Below are 16,669 nucleotides of genomic sequence, written 5' to 3'. Positions count from 1 at the left end.
AAGATGGCTAGTTAATCCAGATGGAAAAACTGGATAAAATAAGAACATGTTGAAAATAATAATTATCACTATATAACATGTACTGTTTGATATGTATTGTTCTAGGTAGAAAGCATTCTAAATATCTTAACTCACTGCATCCTCACATCAACCTTGTGAGTTAGGTGCTATATCACCCTAATTTACAGGTAAGGAAAAAGAGGCAAGGAGATGTGAATTATTCAAGGTCACTTGGGGACTGAGTAGCAGGGCTGGCATCTAAACCCTGGCAACTTGCTTCCATGTGTTGAATTCCAAAACTCTACTGGTTCTCTATGACCAAGATACTTTATATAAAGATCTGATACATTTATCAATGATCCCTGAAAAGAACCCAGAAATCGTCAGCTCATCTCTTTTTAGATCATTTTAATGAGTTTGAAAAATTGGATGGGTCGACTAGTTGATCCTGTTTAATAAGAGTGCGGGCATTCAGATACGTGTTTATTCTCCTCTAATGCTTCTTTCTCTTTCAATTTCTCCTCCTCTCCTATTCCTCTTTCCTTTAAAAAGGGGGTGGGGGGGTGGGAAGCACATGTTGATTCTGTGCCAAGCACTATGTAACTCCAGGAAATATAATTCTGAATAAAACAAACAACTAACCTCTGGGAATTTATAAGCTAATGTGGGAAACAGAGAATCTGAATATAATGTCATGAGCGCCGTTCTGAGGGTAAGCAGAGCAGATAAACACGGCAAACAAATCCCCAAAGGAAAATACTTTTTACACTGAGAACTGAAAGATATATAGATTCTAGCCAAAGACAAAGGGAAGAGTGGGGAGGAATGGAGAGCAATCTGGATGCATAAAACAATATGTGCAAAGAAATGGGTTCAAAGGAATTTAAGACATTCAAAGAAGCATAAATATAGCGATTGTACATGACTGCAGTGTAGAATGTGCTAGGAAAAAGATGAGCCAGGTGTAAGGCAGAAATTTATTATGAAAACTCAGGCCTACCATCATAAGCAGTTTGTCGTTTATCCTAAGGGAAATACAGAGCCGTAGAAGGACTTTTAAGAGAGTGATCAGACCAGAATTAGACACTTAAATGTTCTAGTTACCTGCATTTTTCTCCAGAAATATGAAGGAAAATAGTGAAACCTATATTTTTTAGTATTACTCATAGCTGTGTTAGATTTATATTTCACCAGGGAAGCTGAACATAAATGAACACAGTTCAACCTTCACTGTTGTGGGTTGAATTGTGTCTCCCAAAAAGACACATTGAAGTACTAACCCCTGGTACCTATCAATGTGACCTTATTTGGAAATAGGGTTTTCAAAGATAAAATCAAGTTAAGATGAGGTCTTACTGAATCAAGGTGGGCCCTAATCCAATAGGACTGGTGTCCTTATAAGAAGAGAAGATATGGCATCTCTCTCACATGAAGAGAGGAAATCATGTGATGGAGAAGAAGGCAGAGATTTCAGTGATGCATCTTTGTCAGGGGCACCAAGCATTGCCCAACACCATCCCAACTAAAAGGCTTGGGGCAGACTCTCCTCTAGAACCTTCAAACTGTGAGAGAATATATTTCTGTTGTTTTAAGCCACCCAGTCTGTGGTACTTTGTTTTGGCAGCTCTGGAAAATTAATATACTCTCCCTCCAAGTTCTGCTTTTATACTGACTTCATTCCAGGAGCACAACAGAGCACTACAGAATTCACCAAGGGATAGACACTTGACTTATGAGAAAAAGCCATCGTTATATTTTGCAAGGCATTTTTACATAGTACTTTCCCTTCTCTGAATTTTCTCTATAGCTAACTGGTTAGGTAAAGGCAATTATCCAAGCACTCAGGAGGTTTCATAAGTCTAGTATCTTCTCATTTGCCTGCCAAGATAATAATAGTGTCTGAAGAAATATTCTCTGGTCAGATGATTCTCAAGACTTTAGATGGACACAGATGAGATATTGTGCATGGATGTGGTTGCAGATTAGCAGCCTGTTTGCAGAATCTGGTCCCCAGACCTATGTTATTCCATTAACACGTGTGAATCTTAGTGTTTTTTTAAAACAATCATTTTGAATGAATTTAGACATGTAGTCCAGTCCCTAACATTCCCTCCTGCTCTCTAGATTATACAATTTGTTTAACTTGAAGTATCTGAGTTTGTCACCATTTACCTTGCTTTCCATAGATGTACCTGTCATCCAGCTATTTTTTTATTTTATTATGTTATGTTAATCACCATACATTACATCATTAGTTTTTGATGTAGTGTTCCATGATTCATTGTTTGCGTATAACACCCAGTGCTCCATGCAGAACGTGCCCTCTTTAATACCTATCACCAGGCTAACCCAACCCCCCACCCCCCTCCCCTCTAGAACCCTCAGTTTGTTTCTCAGAGTCCACATTCTCTCATGGTTCATCTCCCCCTCCAATTTCCTCCCCCCTTCATTTTTCCTTTCCTGCTATCTTCTTCTTCTTCTTTTTTTTTTCTAACATATAATGTATTATTTGTTTCAGAGGTACAGGTCTGTGATTCAACAGTCTTACACAATTCACAGCACTCATCATAGCACATACCCTCCCAATGTCTATCACCCAACCACCCCATCCCTCCCACCTCCCACCACTCCAGCAACCCTCAGTTTGTTCCTGAGATTAAGAATTCCTCATATCAGTGACATCATATGATACATGTCTTTCTCTGATTGACTTATTTCGCTCAGCATAACACCCGCAGAAGATGAAACTGGACCATTTCCTTACACCACACACAAAAATAGACTCAAAATGGTTGAAAGACCTCAATGTGAGACAGGAGTCCATCAAAATCCTAAAGGAGAACACAGGCAGCAAGCTCTTCGACCTCAGCCACAGCAACTTCTTCCTAGAAACATCACCAAAGGCATGTCATCCAGCTATATTTATCCTGGCAGAAGGCAGGGAGGGTTGGCTTTGATCTGGTTTTAAGCCAATACAAAAAAACCATTGCTACTCCCATATGAACAGGATTTTGGTATTCCCATTCACAAAGTTGTGATCCCTCAGACCTCATTTTTTCCTTTGATTCTTAGCTCCCATTTCTTCCCTGGGTCTCTGACTCTCGACTTTTCTGCCACATCTTCAATCTCCAGCCCTGCATTCATTGGTTATATCTTATAACTTACTCTGTATCTCTAATTTGGTGGTAATTTACACATGCCATAGCCTTGGAAAATGTATTTGGAATGGAATAGAAGTATGTAATTCCTTGGCCATTTCTAAGAGGCTTAATTTGCTTTGGCATCTCAAGGCTAGTATTACACATAAGAAAAATAGGGAAAAACTTATTATTTGGCTTGATTTTTAGGGATTCTCAAAGCCTCAAGTTTATAAGGATCATCTTCAGCCTTTGAAGAATGCCTGGATCTAAGGATTGCTTCATCTGCCAGCAACTGTGCTGAACATTGCATCTCATTATCTTCTTTAATTTTCCTAATGGCCGTATGTGGTAGATATTATTATCAATCCTACTTTACAGATAAGGGAACTGAGGTGCAGACTGGCTTGATAAGTTGTCCAGAGTTATATAGTAATAAGTGGTAGAGCTTATAATAAGAAAAAATAAATCTGACTCCAGGACCAAAGTGTTCTTATTGTGTGTGTGTGGTATATATATATATATATACATACCACACACACACGCACATATATATATATATATATATATATATATATATATATAATTTGCATATAGCCTCTTGTAAACTTGGAATTCATTTTTTTTAATGAAATGTTACCCAACCTAAAAACAGAAAAAAAGTGAAACTGCTTTAGTTGATTGAAGAGGGGGGTGGAGTTGAGTAGAAGCCCTATCTCCTGCCTCCCCAGGCACTAAGGCCTCTGTGGATTAAAAGTGGAACTGATTTAAGACTGTACTTGCTAGTAGGAGCAGCCGGGTGGCTCAGTCAGCTAAGCACCTGACTCTTGGTCTCAGCTCCCATCTTGATCTCAGGGTCATGAGTTCAGCCCTACGTTGTGCTCCACACTGGGCATGGAGCCTACTTGGAAAAAAAAAAAAAGACTGTATTTGCTAGCAAACAGGAGACCCTGGGAGTGCTGCTAAAACCTAAAACTTTTCTAATTATTTATTCCTTGACTGATGGATAAGAGTTAAGGAAAAGAGGACAGAAAAGAGCAGGGGAACACTACAGCCTCAAAGTGGACAAAGTAGGAGGGAAGACCTGAGGAAAACCTGGTCGGCTTTAAGCCTCAATTAAAACTAAACAGATCGTCCCCGATTTAATGATGGTTTGACCTATGAGGGCTCAACTTACGATAGTTCGACTTTATGATGATGCGAAAGCCCTATGCATTCAGTAGAAACCATACTTCTACTTGTGAGCTTTTTCCAAGCTAGCGATCCATGGGATGATACTGTCTCTTGCAATGTTAGGCCATGGCCATGAACCACAGCTCCCAGTCAGCCACATGATCACGAGGGTAAACAGCCGACACACGACCACTCTGTACCCCTACAACCATGCTGTTTTTCACTTTCAGCACAGGCTTCAATAAACTACATGAGATATTCAATAGCTTATTATAAAATAGACTGTGTTAGGAGATTTTGCCCAACTGTAGGCGACTGTAAGTGTTTTAAGTTAGGCTTAGCTATGATGGTTCAGTAGGTTAGATGTATTAAATGCATTTTTTGTCATATTTTCAACTTGCAATGGGTTTATCAGGATGTAACCCCTTCATAAGTCCATGAATATCTGTAAATACCCAGCTTAAATGGTGTTAATAAAGACTAGGGTTGCGATAGGTAAGTTTTCTATACCTAACTGCCCAGGCCTCTATATTAGAGTTCTTACCTGGAATGTTTACACTTCACCGTTTCAAAAGTTTGAGCTATAATTTTCCGTAGCTGAGTCTCTAGACTTTCAAATCCACATTACCTAAAATATATTGTGTTCATAAAACATGAGTAATGGGTGGGAGCTACTTTTCCGGAATTTTCATGGGTTATGCTAAGCAATAACCCTGCTCTCAGTAAGTTCCCATGTGATTTTTAAGATGGGGCTGCGGTTAAGGCTCCATTCTAATGTGATAGCGCCTAGTGTTTTTTTGTGTGAAACCAGCTGGACAAATCGGAAACCTGGACAGCACAAGGCTCCAAGTCAGCCTTGAGAGCTAATCAATAAGCGCAGACAAGGCTGCCATGCCTGGCTGATCAGTGAAGGGTATCCCAGTCTGGGAAAGGAAAGCGAAGTCCCACAGTCTGTTCATCCATCTAGTGCACACCAGGAAGCTCTTCTGCTGGAAGCATTTCCCTCTTTTCTCTGAAAAGACCAGAGCTGACTGATTCGTCTTTCTTTAATGATATCACATAGGCAATCCTTTTTTTTTTTTTTTTTTTTTCTATTAAAAGACAAAGACTCATTCACGGATAAATTACTTTCCTCTCTGATGACTGGAACAGTGATGTAAAGACAGAGATTCAGAATTCTCTTCAGACTGTTGTCAAATAATTATCAGCATTATTTTTATTCAGAAATAGGACTGTTTAATGCCAAAAATATTTTCTTCCCATGACAAGAACTTCCTTGATGCCCTTGAAAGTCCCTGAAATTGATTATAATAAACACTTGTGCCTCAATAATATACAGCTATTGAATTCCCATGAGACAAACTACTTGTGAAATTCCAGATACTTTTTCATTTAATAGTAGCAAAATCTCTGAACTAGTGCTTGTCAGCACTATATGCATTACAAAGTTTACTTTTGTGATAAGAATACAAAAAAAAAAAAGTGATGCTTCTGTCACTCCCATTCTAGAGATGTTTTGCTTACTCTGCCTAAAAATAGAGAACCAGTTTTAAAAGCCTTGTTTGGAAAAGTTAGAAATGCAAAAACTTAAAAACTTTGAAAAATTCAAGTTTAGGAAATGGACTACTGTATTTTCTAAAGCAATACAGAAAGTAAGTTAACCACAAAGTGATGGCAAAAAGTGTGTGCTGTTTCGCTATTGTAATTCATTTGTAAAATTCAAGAGGAAGGCAGCTTAATCTCTTTGTTTGGATTGGGATTTGTTAGAATATCAGTCTTTTATGAAGAGGTGGGAAAAAAATTAAAAGTGAAAGAGTTTTGGATGAGGAAATGCTCTCTATTTTTAATAGATGTGAGTTACAGCTACAAGTTAAAAAGTAAAGATAAAATAGATAATAAATTCCATATCATGATAAAGTGTGCGTTATGTAAATAACTAGATTTATTCTGTTGAATTGAAGTCTCAGAATCCGTTGATCAGTGACCTCACTTGAATAAAGTAATGGGTAGTAGATGTTCTTATTTGGAATGGCTGGTTGGTTAGATGTTTGGTTGTCTGCACTGATATTGCATCACTTCATACAGTAACCCAGAAAAAAGGATTGAGATGATTCAATCTCATATGATTATTTATAAAAGGCTGAACTGAATGGTTAATCCTACCTAAAATATTATTTAAAAACTACTTAAGAATAAACTTTGGTTTGATTAGTCAAGCAGAGAGATTGGGCTATCCAGATGCCCTCTTGCTCAGAGAAGGTATCTCTTTTGTTCAATTCTGCCAGATATTGACTTAACTGACCCCAAATGTTCTCAGATTGATCCTTTTAATATTTATTCAAGTTAAAGCAAAGCTTTAAAATGAAGGGTGGGGGGAGGCATAATCCTGACGAGAGAGATACCCCTCTAGGGAAAATGAATATAGGCCAGGCAACTGCATGCATGAATTCTGTGGCCCTGGTCAGTAATGTGGGTGAATGCTAGTGATGAGCAGATCAAGTGAACACCACATTGCTACCAAGCTTGAAAATGTTAAGCTTTACACAATCTTTTCAAACTGGTGTACACTGGAGTATTGTGTTCTGCTTTTTTGCTTTTCATAAGCATCCCTTTAAAGAACAGTAAAATGACATATATTTGCAACTCTTTTAATGGCTTTTTCTCAAGAAAATTGTATTCTCAGAAATATAAATGCCACTCTCTTCTAAAATCTTTATTTGCCTTACTATGCAATGTATGAATATATTCTGAAAAGGCAAACGGGGGGGGAAAGAACAGCAGCTGGGCTACCACCATTAATCTCCAGGGCATGGTTCTTTATACTTACACCTCACCACAGGCAGCACTGCATGGGTACCAACAGGGCATGGTTTTTGCTCTTCATGTAAATCAGGTGTTTTTGTTTTTGTTGTTATTGGTGGCCGTGGTAGTGGTCTGAAGGTGGCTCTAGGAATGACAGGTGTGTTAAAGCAATAGCAGAACCCAAAGGTCATTGAATTTAGGACAAGACAACATCCCAGTCTTTTTTCCTCCTTTTTACCTCCACATGATAGGCATTCTGTAGCCAATGTTTTAGATGGTAACATATGTCCAAATAAGTAGACAATCAGCCAATTTTGAAGTCAGTCATTTGAGGCAAAACAACATATGAAACACTTCAGTGCTAGTTATGAAAGTAATATATGCTATACTCAGTAATGACTAGCTTATGGAAAGTGTTATCTTTAATATTTCCAATAGTTTTTCTAGAGTTTTATGCGTTTTTTTGTCAAAACTTTACAGCTCAAAAAATTTACAACTAAAATTTATGGGAAAATCCATATAACTGGTATTATTTTATTCATATTCAATCGACATAGATATGGGTCTTTTGGGGGGGGGGGTTAGTGTTCAGGAAGCAGTGACCAGAATAAAGTCTCAAAAGGAGAAAGATATTTTACTCTTCAAAGCGTTTTTTTAAATTATGATTTCCAACTTCTATCCACCTAAATTATTTTTCTCCCCAGTTATCACAATTATAGCATCTTCTTTTCCATTCTGCTTGATTGAAGACAATTAGAGTTCATATTTACTTGTCCTTCTTTTCATCTCCTTCATACCCACGGTTCCTAACCAAGAATGCACATTAGAATAAGTTTAAAAAAAAAAGTCATGTCCTGCATCCAATCCCAAAAGAATTCACATTTAATAGGTTGGAAATACATCTCTAAAAAGGACACAAGTAACTCTAACACATAATTATAGTTAAGAAGCACTACATCTTAATCTTAAACATTCTGCATCAGTTGCCCATCTGAAGATTCAATAATGAAAGTACCTTCTTCCTTTAAAAAATGCACAAAGAGATAAACACATGGAAATGCAAAAATACTTTCGTAGAATTATATCCTAAGACTTTGTTGCTTCAAACTACTAGACTCCTTATGATTCTAACACGTAATAGTGAATACTTCTCCCCTTACTTTTACCCAGTGAACACTCTGTTAACCCTACTGTCACACTCCCCAGCCTCCTTTCCATTTGAAGGTAGCCAACACCTGACTCTGTTATATCCGGGTACATTTTAGGCCAGTTTACAAAAGTCATGGAAAGTAATACAAAAATAGGTATAGTTCTTACGCATTACTGTTTATTGATTAAATACTACACTGCCTGGGAAAGGGTGGGAGAGGGGTCTCTCTGACAAAGAGGAGAAAAATAGGGTAAAAATGAATAGGTCACACTAATTACAATAGTGCCTTGGCTTAGTACTAAGAATAGGGCAGATTCTTGGTGGAGAGATGCTCAAAGAAAGGGGAGCAAATGAGTGAATGAATGAACAGCTGAAGAACTGACTGAATAAAAGAAGCAGAAAGGAGAGAAGACCTGTTCTTTTCACTGTCTAGTTGTCTCATCTGCCACGTGAGGGCATTAGAAACAATTTGGCTTCTCTTCCATCGTACAGGATTCCTGCATTCTTCACATCACTGTGTAAACAAAACGGAGATCTATTCACCAGTGGAAGGCAAGTAGCCCATCTGTAGATTTAAGAGCCCATGGCGAGAGGGAGCGAAGAGAGATAGTGTTGCTTGACAGTCTATAGTCGTGATAAAGTAAAGGCCAGCAGGTAAATAAGTATTTGCTACAAACCTTTTAAAATTGGGGAAGCTTATAAAAATATTGCTTCAACACAAAAGTAAAATTTATTCCTTCAACATCTGAAATAATGAGGCAGATCTGTGTGCTTTAACATGAAACAATGTCCAGGATAAATTATTCACAGAAATAAGATCCAGAAGACAGAACACAGAATGCTGTTATTTGTGTGATGCATATACACATCGCCAAAAGGATGCATAAGAAACTGGTAATGGCGGTTGCCTTTAAGGATGGGATTGGGTGACTAGGAGAAATGCTGGGAGGGAAATCCACTCTACACTGAACTGTTACAATTTTTGAGTTCTGTAAAATGTACATACATTTCCTATCAATGAATATTTTTTTAATTTTAAAGTGATACAAAATACAATATTAACAAGTATGTGAAAACAAAACCAAAAGTCTTAGTCACCAGTGGAATTATATTTTAAATGCTGTGATGCAGTCTGTTAACATATATCTCTAGAGGACCAAACATGTTTGGCCAAAAATTCATTAATGGATATGGTGTGTGTAATACCTCCCCTATTTTGCTGCTGTATTCATTGTGATTTTTTAAATGTGACTAATATAGCGGTAGGGTGGTTATAAATAAAAGCCTTTTAGTGAGATGGCACTCAGTGGGGTTCTGCTTCACCCACTTTCACAGATACAACAGTTTCATAAAAAAATAATCATAATTTACATTTCAGAGACCATGCTGATGCTGCAAGCAGTCAACTGCACACATGATCTCCTCGGAGACTACTTTTTCAAGAATTGTGAGACTACGTCAGAATACCATTTAACCCTAGGACTCTACTTTTCCTTTGTCTCTGAAGTGGTGGTAACTCTATTATAATCAATCTATTAATCCCCCTTGGAATGTAATGATTAATTATTACGAGAAATGCCTGTGTGCTGACTGAAATGCAAGATAATCCAATTCAGGTGATATAGGAAAAATCAGTGTGGAAAACAAACATCATTTTTAACTTCATTTATTTGTAGCTTAAAATGTAATGCCATACAGTCTTAACAATCACTAAGAAAAGGATTCATATTTGCATAAAACAGAAGCAAAACAGAAAGATATGAAATAAAATGCCATCTTGCTTCAAGTTTTCAAATCAGTACTTAAGAGTGCTAATATACATCTATATACATCGCAAGTATATATAAATATACTATGAGTAATCTTGAAACCACAATAAATATCAAGTAGGTTTTTAGGCACACGGCGTAGGAAAATGCAGAATCTGCATAATTCTTGAGAGTGCTGAGTGACCCATTCTTAGATCATTTTCACACATATATTTTGCACAAAATATACAACCATCACGCACATGATCCCCAGTCACCTCCGAATCGAAACTGTCATCCAGCATTATTCTTTGATACTATTGCTCTCTACAGCTATTACATAAGAAAATATTTTGCAGTTTTCTTCAGTGAATCGCCTAAGAAGGTATCAATGCTACCAAAATAAGTACAGCCTATCTACACAACATATTCATGGAAGTGTGCTTAGAGGCACCGACTTACACAACTGCTCATTGCAATACTGGGAGTTACCCGGAAGGCAAACTTGCAAATTTTGAAGTCTATACCAGTTTTGAATTGCCAATACTATTAAACCAGAAATTATTAGAAACTGAGGTAATAACACCTGTTTTTCTTTTTCCTTTGAGATAGAAATGCTTGAAAAAACACCCAAAAGTATTTTTAAAAATTCTGACAAACCTGGACCTCAGTCACTATAAGCTCTTGTCTGTAACTCTTTCTGCGCAAATGTAAACCAAAGAATCCAAAGGAATGCTCTAGTTGAATTTACATATACTTAGGATTAAAGATCACAGCCAAGGAACACCTGAGATCACCCTCTGATAAGTGAAGCCTAGTGCTTCTCTTAGTAGAGCCAATGTTCATTGATAAAAATGAACCAAATAGAACCTGCTGATATTTTCCTCCCAGCTACAAGTCAGACTCTGGCATGTCCGGCATATCGGCCATCAAATACCCTATTCCATATCGTCCATTGGGAGCAGTATCCAGAGTTGGTGATCCACTCTGTTTCCGATAAATATTTTTACCAAAATTTGGAGATGACATCTCGCTGGATATCTTTCCATGAATGAGGCTTGCATCATCGCCCTCTAAGTTTACAGGCTCTTTCAGGACCCTTCCTCTCTTATAGGTCACAGATGCTAAATTACCAGAACTATTGTCTATTAGGTTGCAGTGACGAATGATAAAGACAGCTGGGACAGGGAGTATTGCCAGGACCATCAGCAAGATACAGACAACCAGTCCCCATGTTGGATAGCTCAGAAATTCTTCAGATGCCTGTGAAAGCCAAAAAAAAAAAAAAAAAATCATTATCGATAATCTTGCTCTGTAAGTACATGAAAAAAAAATATATATTTGTCTCAGGTCTGTAGGCAAAGAGTCTTGTGACATGCTTTGACCAACAGAATGTTGTGGAAGTGACATCAATCGGCTCTAAAGGCGAGGCTTTACAGGCCTTGCAAGTTCTGCCTCTGTTTCTTAGGATGCTGCCCTGAGTCCATCATGCCGGCAAGAAGCCAAGAATGAAAGATTACAGAGAGACAGACCGGTGCTCCAAGTTCAATCAACTGTATGAGTTCATTCAGGTAAAACCTAGAGAATGACCCAGTTCACCTGCAGAACCCTGAGAAATAATAAATCAGCATTGCTCTCAGTCATTAAATTACATGTGCCACACTGTCCTTCTAAAATCTGAAAATCTAAATCTTGAAACATATCTGGCCCCAAGGGTTTTAGTAAGGGTGAACAGACTTGTTAATGCCCCAGTCATGAATTTAGTTGTTATATAGCGTTACTGACCATAGAATAGTTCAAGGTCAGAGGTATCTCTGAAAAATAAGCATTCTGACTTTATAACAGTTAATATGTATCTTTATTATGATGTGGCTAATGCACCTTGAAAACAGAAATTGAAATCATCATTGCTAACATAAAACACTTACAACAAAACTTTCCTTCAATATTTATTTCAATTATATCTTCATGGCTAATGCATATTTTCTTATTATGCAGTATCTGGGATATGATTTAATAAATTTATATAAGAAAAATATTCCTGGTGGTTTGGACAGTATGTTTTCTAGAGTCAAAGGCCCCATAATTATTGGTTCATCTATGGTGACATAAACACAGCTACTTTAGTGAGGACCAAGTCCGTATTTCTCATGGATTAAAAAAAATCTACAATCTGTAACAAAATCATACATGTTTGGGGCCAAACAAAATATAAACCTCAAGATCCTTGCATAAAAACAAAACCATTCATAAAACAGCAAAATATACTGTGAAGAAAGCAAAAGACTAAAACCCCTAAAATAATATTTTACATATATTTTTTCATCTAACTTCCTTATTTTGTATTTTACCTTATCTTCAATCCATGCATTATAGCCAGGAGGACTTAATCCCATATTCACAACACTAGCTATTAGCAGTGATAATAGCATCAGAGGAGAAATATATTTCCACATATAGTAGTAATATCTGTTGGGAGCAAACCCCAGCATATCTTTCAGGTCTTCCATAAATCTAAATAAAAAGAAAGCATTTAATTATGCCTTGAGTTAATATTTCTATACCTTAAAAATGTGCATTATATCAACAGTTTGACAAGGGCTTAGCTATGATACCCTATGAGATTTTATACTGAATCAAAAAATCATATTGGGAGATGACTTATAAGTTAAGAACATTCATAAGGTAAAGTGTAAACAGTTAAGTATTGTGATTTTTGTTTAGTGAAAAGCACTCAAACCAATTACTGAAAAGTTTCCCACTGATGACTTTCTACTCTATAAACACAATATTTGCAATACATTCAAAATTCCTTGTCTCTTTTTTTATTTAGCAATAATTAATTAATATCATCCAATATCTAATCAGTGTTTATATAATCTAAACTTTCACTTCTTTTCATAGTCTATTTGTTGGAATTGAAAGAAGGTCCACACATTGCAACCGGCTGATGTGTTTCTCAAACCCCTTTTTCATCTCTTACATTCCTCCTACATCTCTTTTTTGTTTCTTCCAATTTTTTTTTTCAATCAGCTGGACACTCTATACCATGGTAATCTCACAGTCTGGATTTTGCTGATTACATCCACACAGTGTTGCTTCACAAGTGCATCTGATCCTCCTATTTCCTGTAAATTAGTACTTAGACTTAGTAACCCTTAGGCTTATGTTGTTGTTTTAAGAAGTTTATCATGGTATTATTTACATGAAATAAAGTTCACACTTTTAGGTATATGATGTCAACACTGTCAAGGCATAGTCATTACATAGTGGTCTATATATCTCTTATTATTTATCTAGAGATAATCATCGCCCACCCACCAGTGTTCCAGTAGATTTTTTGGCTGTGTAAAGGCAGTTCTCTAGTAGAGACTTTAAAGAGAGATCATAGTAATTATATTCCCTAATTTCTTGTATGCTCATAATTGTCTGTCTGTGGTCACTATACTTGAATGTGAGTGTTGCTGGTTTAAACATCTGTGGCTTATGTTTTCTTTCCTTGAGAATTGTAAATATTCTAACTACATAATATTGTTACAAAAAATTTGTTGACTATCAGATTTTTCTCTCATAAATAATTTTGATTGTTTTGTTTGTTACTGTTTTTGCCTGGATGGCCCTTTTTATTTTCTTTATTTTCTTTATTTTTTTGTCTTGAAGTAAGAGCTTAGACTATGTCCTGGTGTTGCCTTATGTCTATTTTTCCAAGTGTATCATGTGCCCTTTCAACATTCAGGTTGTCACTTATTTTAGACAAGTTTCTTCAATTACAGCATTTAATATTGTTCCAGCCACTGCTTTTAGAGGACTTCACTGTACACATGTGGAATCCTCTTTGTTTAACTCCCTGTTCCTATTCCTTTTCTTAGCTCCTTTGCTATTTCTTCTTCTTCTTCTTCTTCTTCTTCTTCTTTTTTTTTAAGATTTTATTTGTTTATTTGAAAGATAGAGAGGTAGCGAGCGAGAGAGAGAGAGCGCGTGCAAGCAGGAGGGAAAGGGAGAAGCAGAGTCCCCGCCCTGAGCAGGGAGCCCAAAGTGGGACTCGATCCCAGGACCCTGGAATCATGACTTGAGCCAATTCAGATGCTTAATCAACTGAACCACCCAGGCGCCCCTTGTATTTCTTCTTGATTTAAAGAAAAGTATTCCTCCTTTCTAGTTTCTGATTCTTGTGGAACTAGTCATTGTGCTTATTGTTTTTGTGTTCTTTGTAATTTGATCATCATCTGAATATTAATATTCACAATTATTTCCTGAGTTCTATCACCTGTTTTCAAATCTTCCTTTTCTTTAATTATCATATTTCTTGATTTTTAAACAACTGATGTATGCTATTCTTTTTCTTTTAGAAAAATATATTTCAACTCATTTTTGAAATATGGTTAGTTTTTCATCTATTTTGCTTATGTTCTTTTGTTGTCTGCAGGGATTTATTCTGTTCCCTTCCTCTTTTTTAAAAAATATTTTTCCTAAGATTTGGCCACATTCAAGTGAAGTGAATTTTCTTGCATTTTTAGACACTAACATATATACCAAAAGATGGAAGAGCATTTTTTGGGCATTTTCAAAAAACCTTCTATCTTAGAAGGTTATTGTTAGGCTCATAGGCAATGTATGCAGAGCACACTACCTTGCATACAGTAGGAATTTAGTAGGTGCACATATAGAAGGACTTTAATAGATACCGGTTTAATAACTACTATTAGTAGTAGTATCACTACTCTTGCTGTTGTTAACTATTATTATTTAGGGACACTAACTACTAAGAAGAGATATTTTGTACTATGCCTATTGTAAATGACAAACTGTTTAAATGGAAATCTAAATTATGATCTTATTGATCCACAGATCAGTCCAATGATAATATCAAATTCCAACACAGTGCAAGTTAGGGGTATCTTGGTAGAGTATAGGGATACCTAATGTTGAAACTGCCTTCTAAATTACAGTCCTGGCTTGTAACCAACATTCTTGTTCTCCTGCACGAGTAAGGCTAATTTTCCATCTATAATATGGATGATATTAGTTACCACAGGGTCTTTTTATGAGGATTCAGATTTAATGCATGTCAGATAGCTATTACTTCTATTGCCATATAGTACATGATTATTAAAAGTAAGTCTCCCTCCCCTTCCTTGCCTGGAGCTTTTGACACTAATAAAAACATTCTCCAAGCTTTGTCACGAAGCTCATTCAATACCAGTAACATTCTCTATGTTGTTTAAGAGGACTCTGGTCTTCATGCAACACACTCCTTGCTCCTTTACGTAGACCTCTAATAAGCTTGCCGATCTTACTGCCTTAGTCCATATATGTTAACTAAAGACAACAACTTTAAAAAAAATATATTGTACAAAACCTCCAGTAACCTTTTTCTTCTGAGATTACTCTAATGCCTCATTTCATGCCAAGTATATATACTTTTCACATCAAGCAGGTATATAATTTAGAGGTTTAGGCATCTAGTTATTCAAGTAATGACTCCACGTAAATATGAAGTTTGTGCATAGCAAATGCCACATATGCCTCCAAGCAGGATAGATCACTTCCCAAAACTGACCTGCTACATAGGACGTTATGTATCATAATAAAATAAAACTCCTCCCATAAAACAGATTAGCAAAGTAATTAGGAAGACAGGCTTTAAAGTTAAGCAGAGACAGCTATGAATCCCAGGTGTGCCTCTGTCCAGGTGATGAGCAAGTCACATGGTGTCTCATAAGCCTGAGAAATGTGAAATGTGGACAATTATAATAACTTAAAACAACTTAACAAGGTTCTTGGAGCATAGCCATTACTCACTAGATCCTGGAAGATACTATTTCATAACTAGAGTTAAATCAAAGCTCCAGAATCCCAGATTATATTACCATCCGCACAATTCTATCTAATCACCTAATAGAAGAATAGACTTTATTAAAAGGATTGAACCAAGAAGAGCCTGAAAAAGATTTGATTTTGTTGCAAAGAATTTTTCCCTCTAGTCATTTCCCTCCTCTTCTAAATGAAAAAGATATTGACAATTGGCCTTTCCAATACAGAGATGAAAAATGAATGCATAAAAGCAAATATACTTACTTATCTATGCCATAAACAAAGGCTACAGCAATATTCTCCAAAATGACTACAATTAGCAGAGGGAGTGTAGCAGAATAATCATCAAACATTGTAACGAAGTAATTTCCAGAGCGTTGCACAAATATCAGGCCGATACAAAATGCCAGAAGACAACAGATAACTGTACAAAAGAAATAGATGAAAAAATTAAGCTTTTATTCAGTCCAGTCTTTTACATTTAATTATGAGTTATTATATTCAAACAACGTTGTCTTCACTTTTATAACTTTTCAATGATAAAAATAGGCAACACCTTTCCTGATACTATGGAATATAATACATTGGGAGTTGCCTGGATTTAGCCCCAGATTTAATATGAATCCATTGTAAGACAGTAACTTTTGACCAGCTACAATTAATATAAAAGCTTAGAGAGATTCCTGGGATCCATATAATATTCTCATATTTATGCTAGACTCTATTCTCTCACACACTTTAGTAGAGAAGCTGTCAAAAATAAAAGATGACTGCGTTCTATTTCTCAACCACCTTTGAGCAGAGGCGAGTAAAAGTAGTAGAGCAGACAGCAGGAAGTCTGCTTC

The 16,669-nt window shown here is 36.4% G+C and overlaps 1 protein-coding gene across 4 annotated transcripts in view; it reads right to left on the bottom strand.

The window, feature by feature from the left end:
- Window positions 1–9,912: 9,912 nt before the first annotated feature.
- SLC6A15 (solute carrier family 6 member 15) overlaps window positions 9,913–16,669 on the bottom strand; it is a 43,349-nt gene continuing 36,592 nt past the window's right edge. For all 4 annotated transcript variants that reach the window (XM_064590831.1, XM_064590830.1, XM_045867278.3 and 1 more), the window contains exons 10-12: window positions 16,089–16,248; window positions 12,362–12,524; window positions 9,913–11,273 (exon numbers count right to left, since the gene is read on the bottom strand). In XM_064590831.1, the coding sequence (XP_064446901.1) occupies window positions 10,902–11,273; window positions 12,362–12,524; window positions 16,089–16,248 (695 nt within the window). In that variant the 3' untranslated portion in view covers window positions 9,913–10,901. The remainder of the gene's footprint in view (window positions 11,274–12,361; window positions 12,525–16,088; window positions 16,249–16,669) is intronic.

Source organism: Mirounga angustirostris, unplaced genomic scaffold (assembly GCF_029215605.1).
Source record: "Mirounga angustirostris isolate CCGP_5_RB_7025 unplaced genomic scaffold, mMirAng1.0.hap1 SCAF_5, whole genome shotgun sequence".
In the NCBI taxonomy this organism is placed as follows: Eukaryota; Metazoa; Chordata; class Mammalia; order Carnivora; family Phocidae; genus Mirounga; species Mirounga angustirostris.
This window is presented reverse-complemented; position numbering and strand designations above follow the sequence as displayed.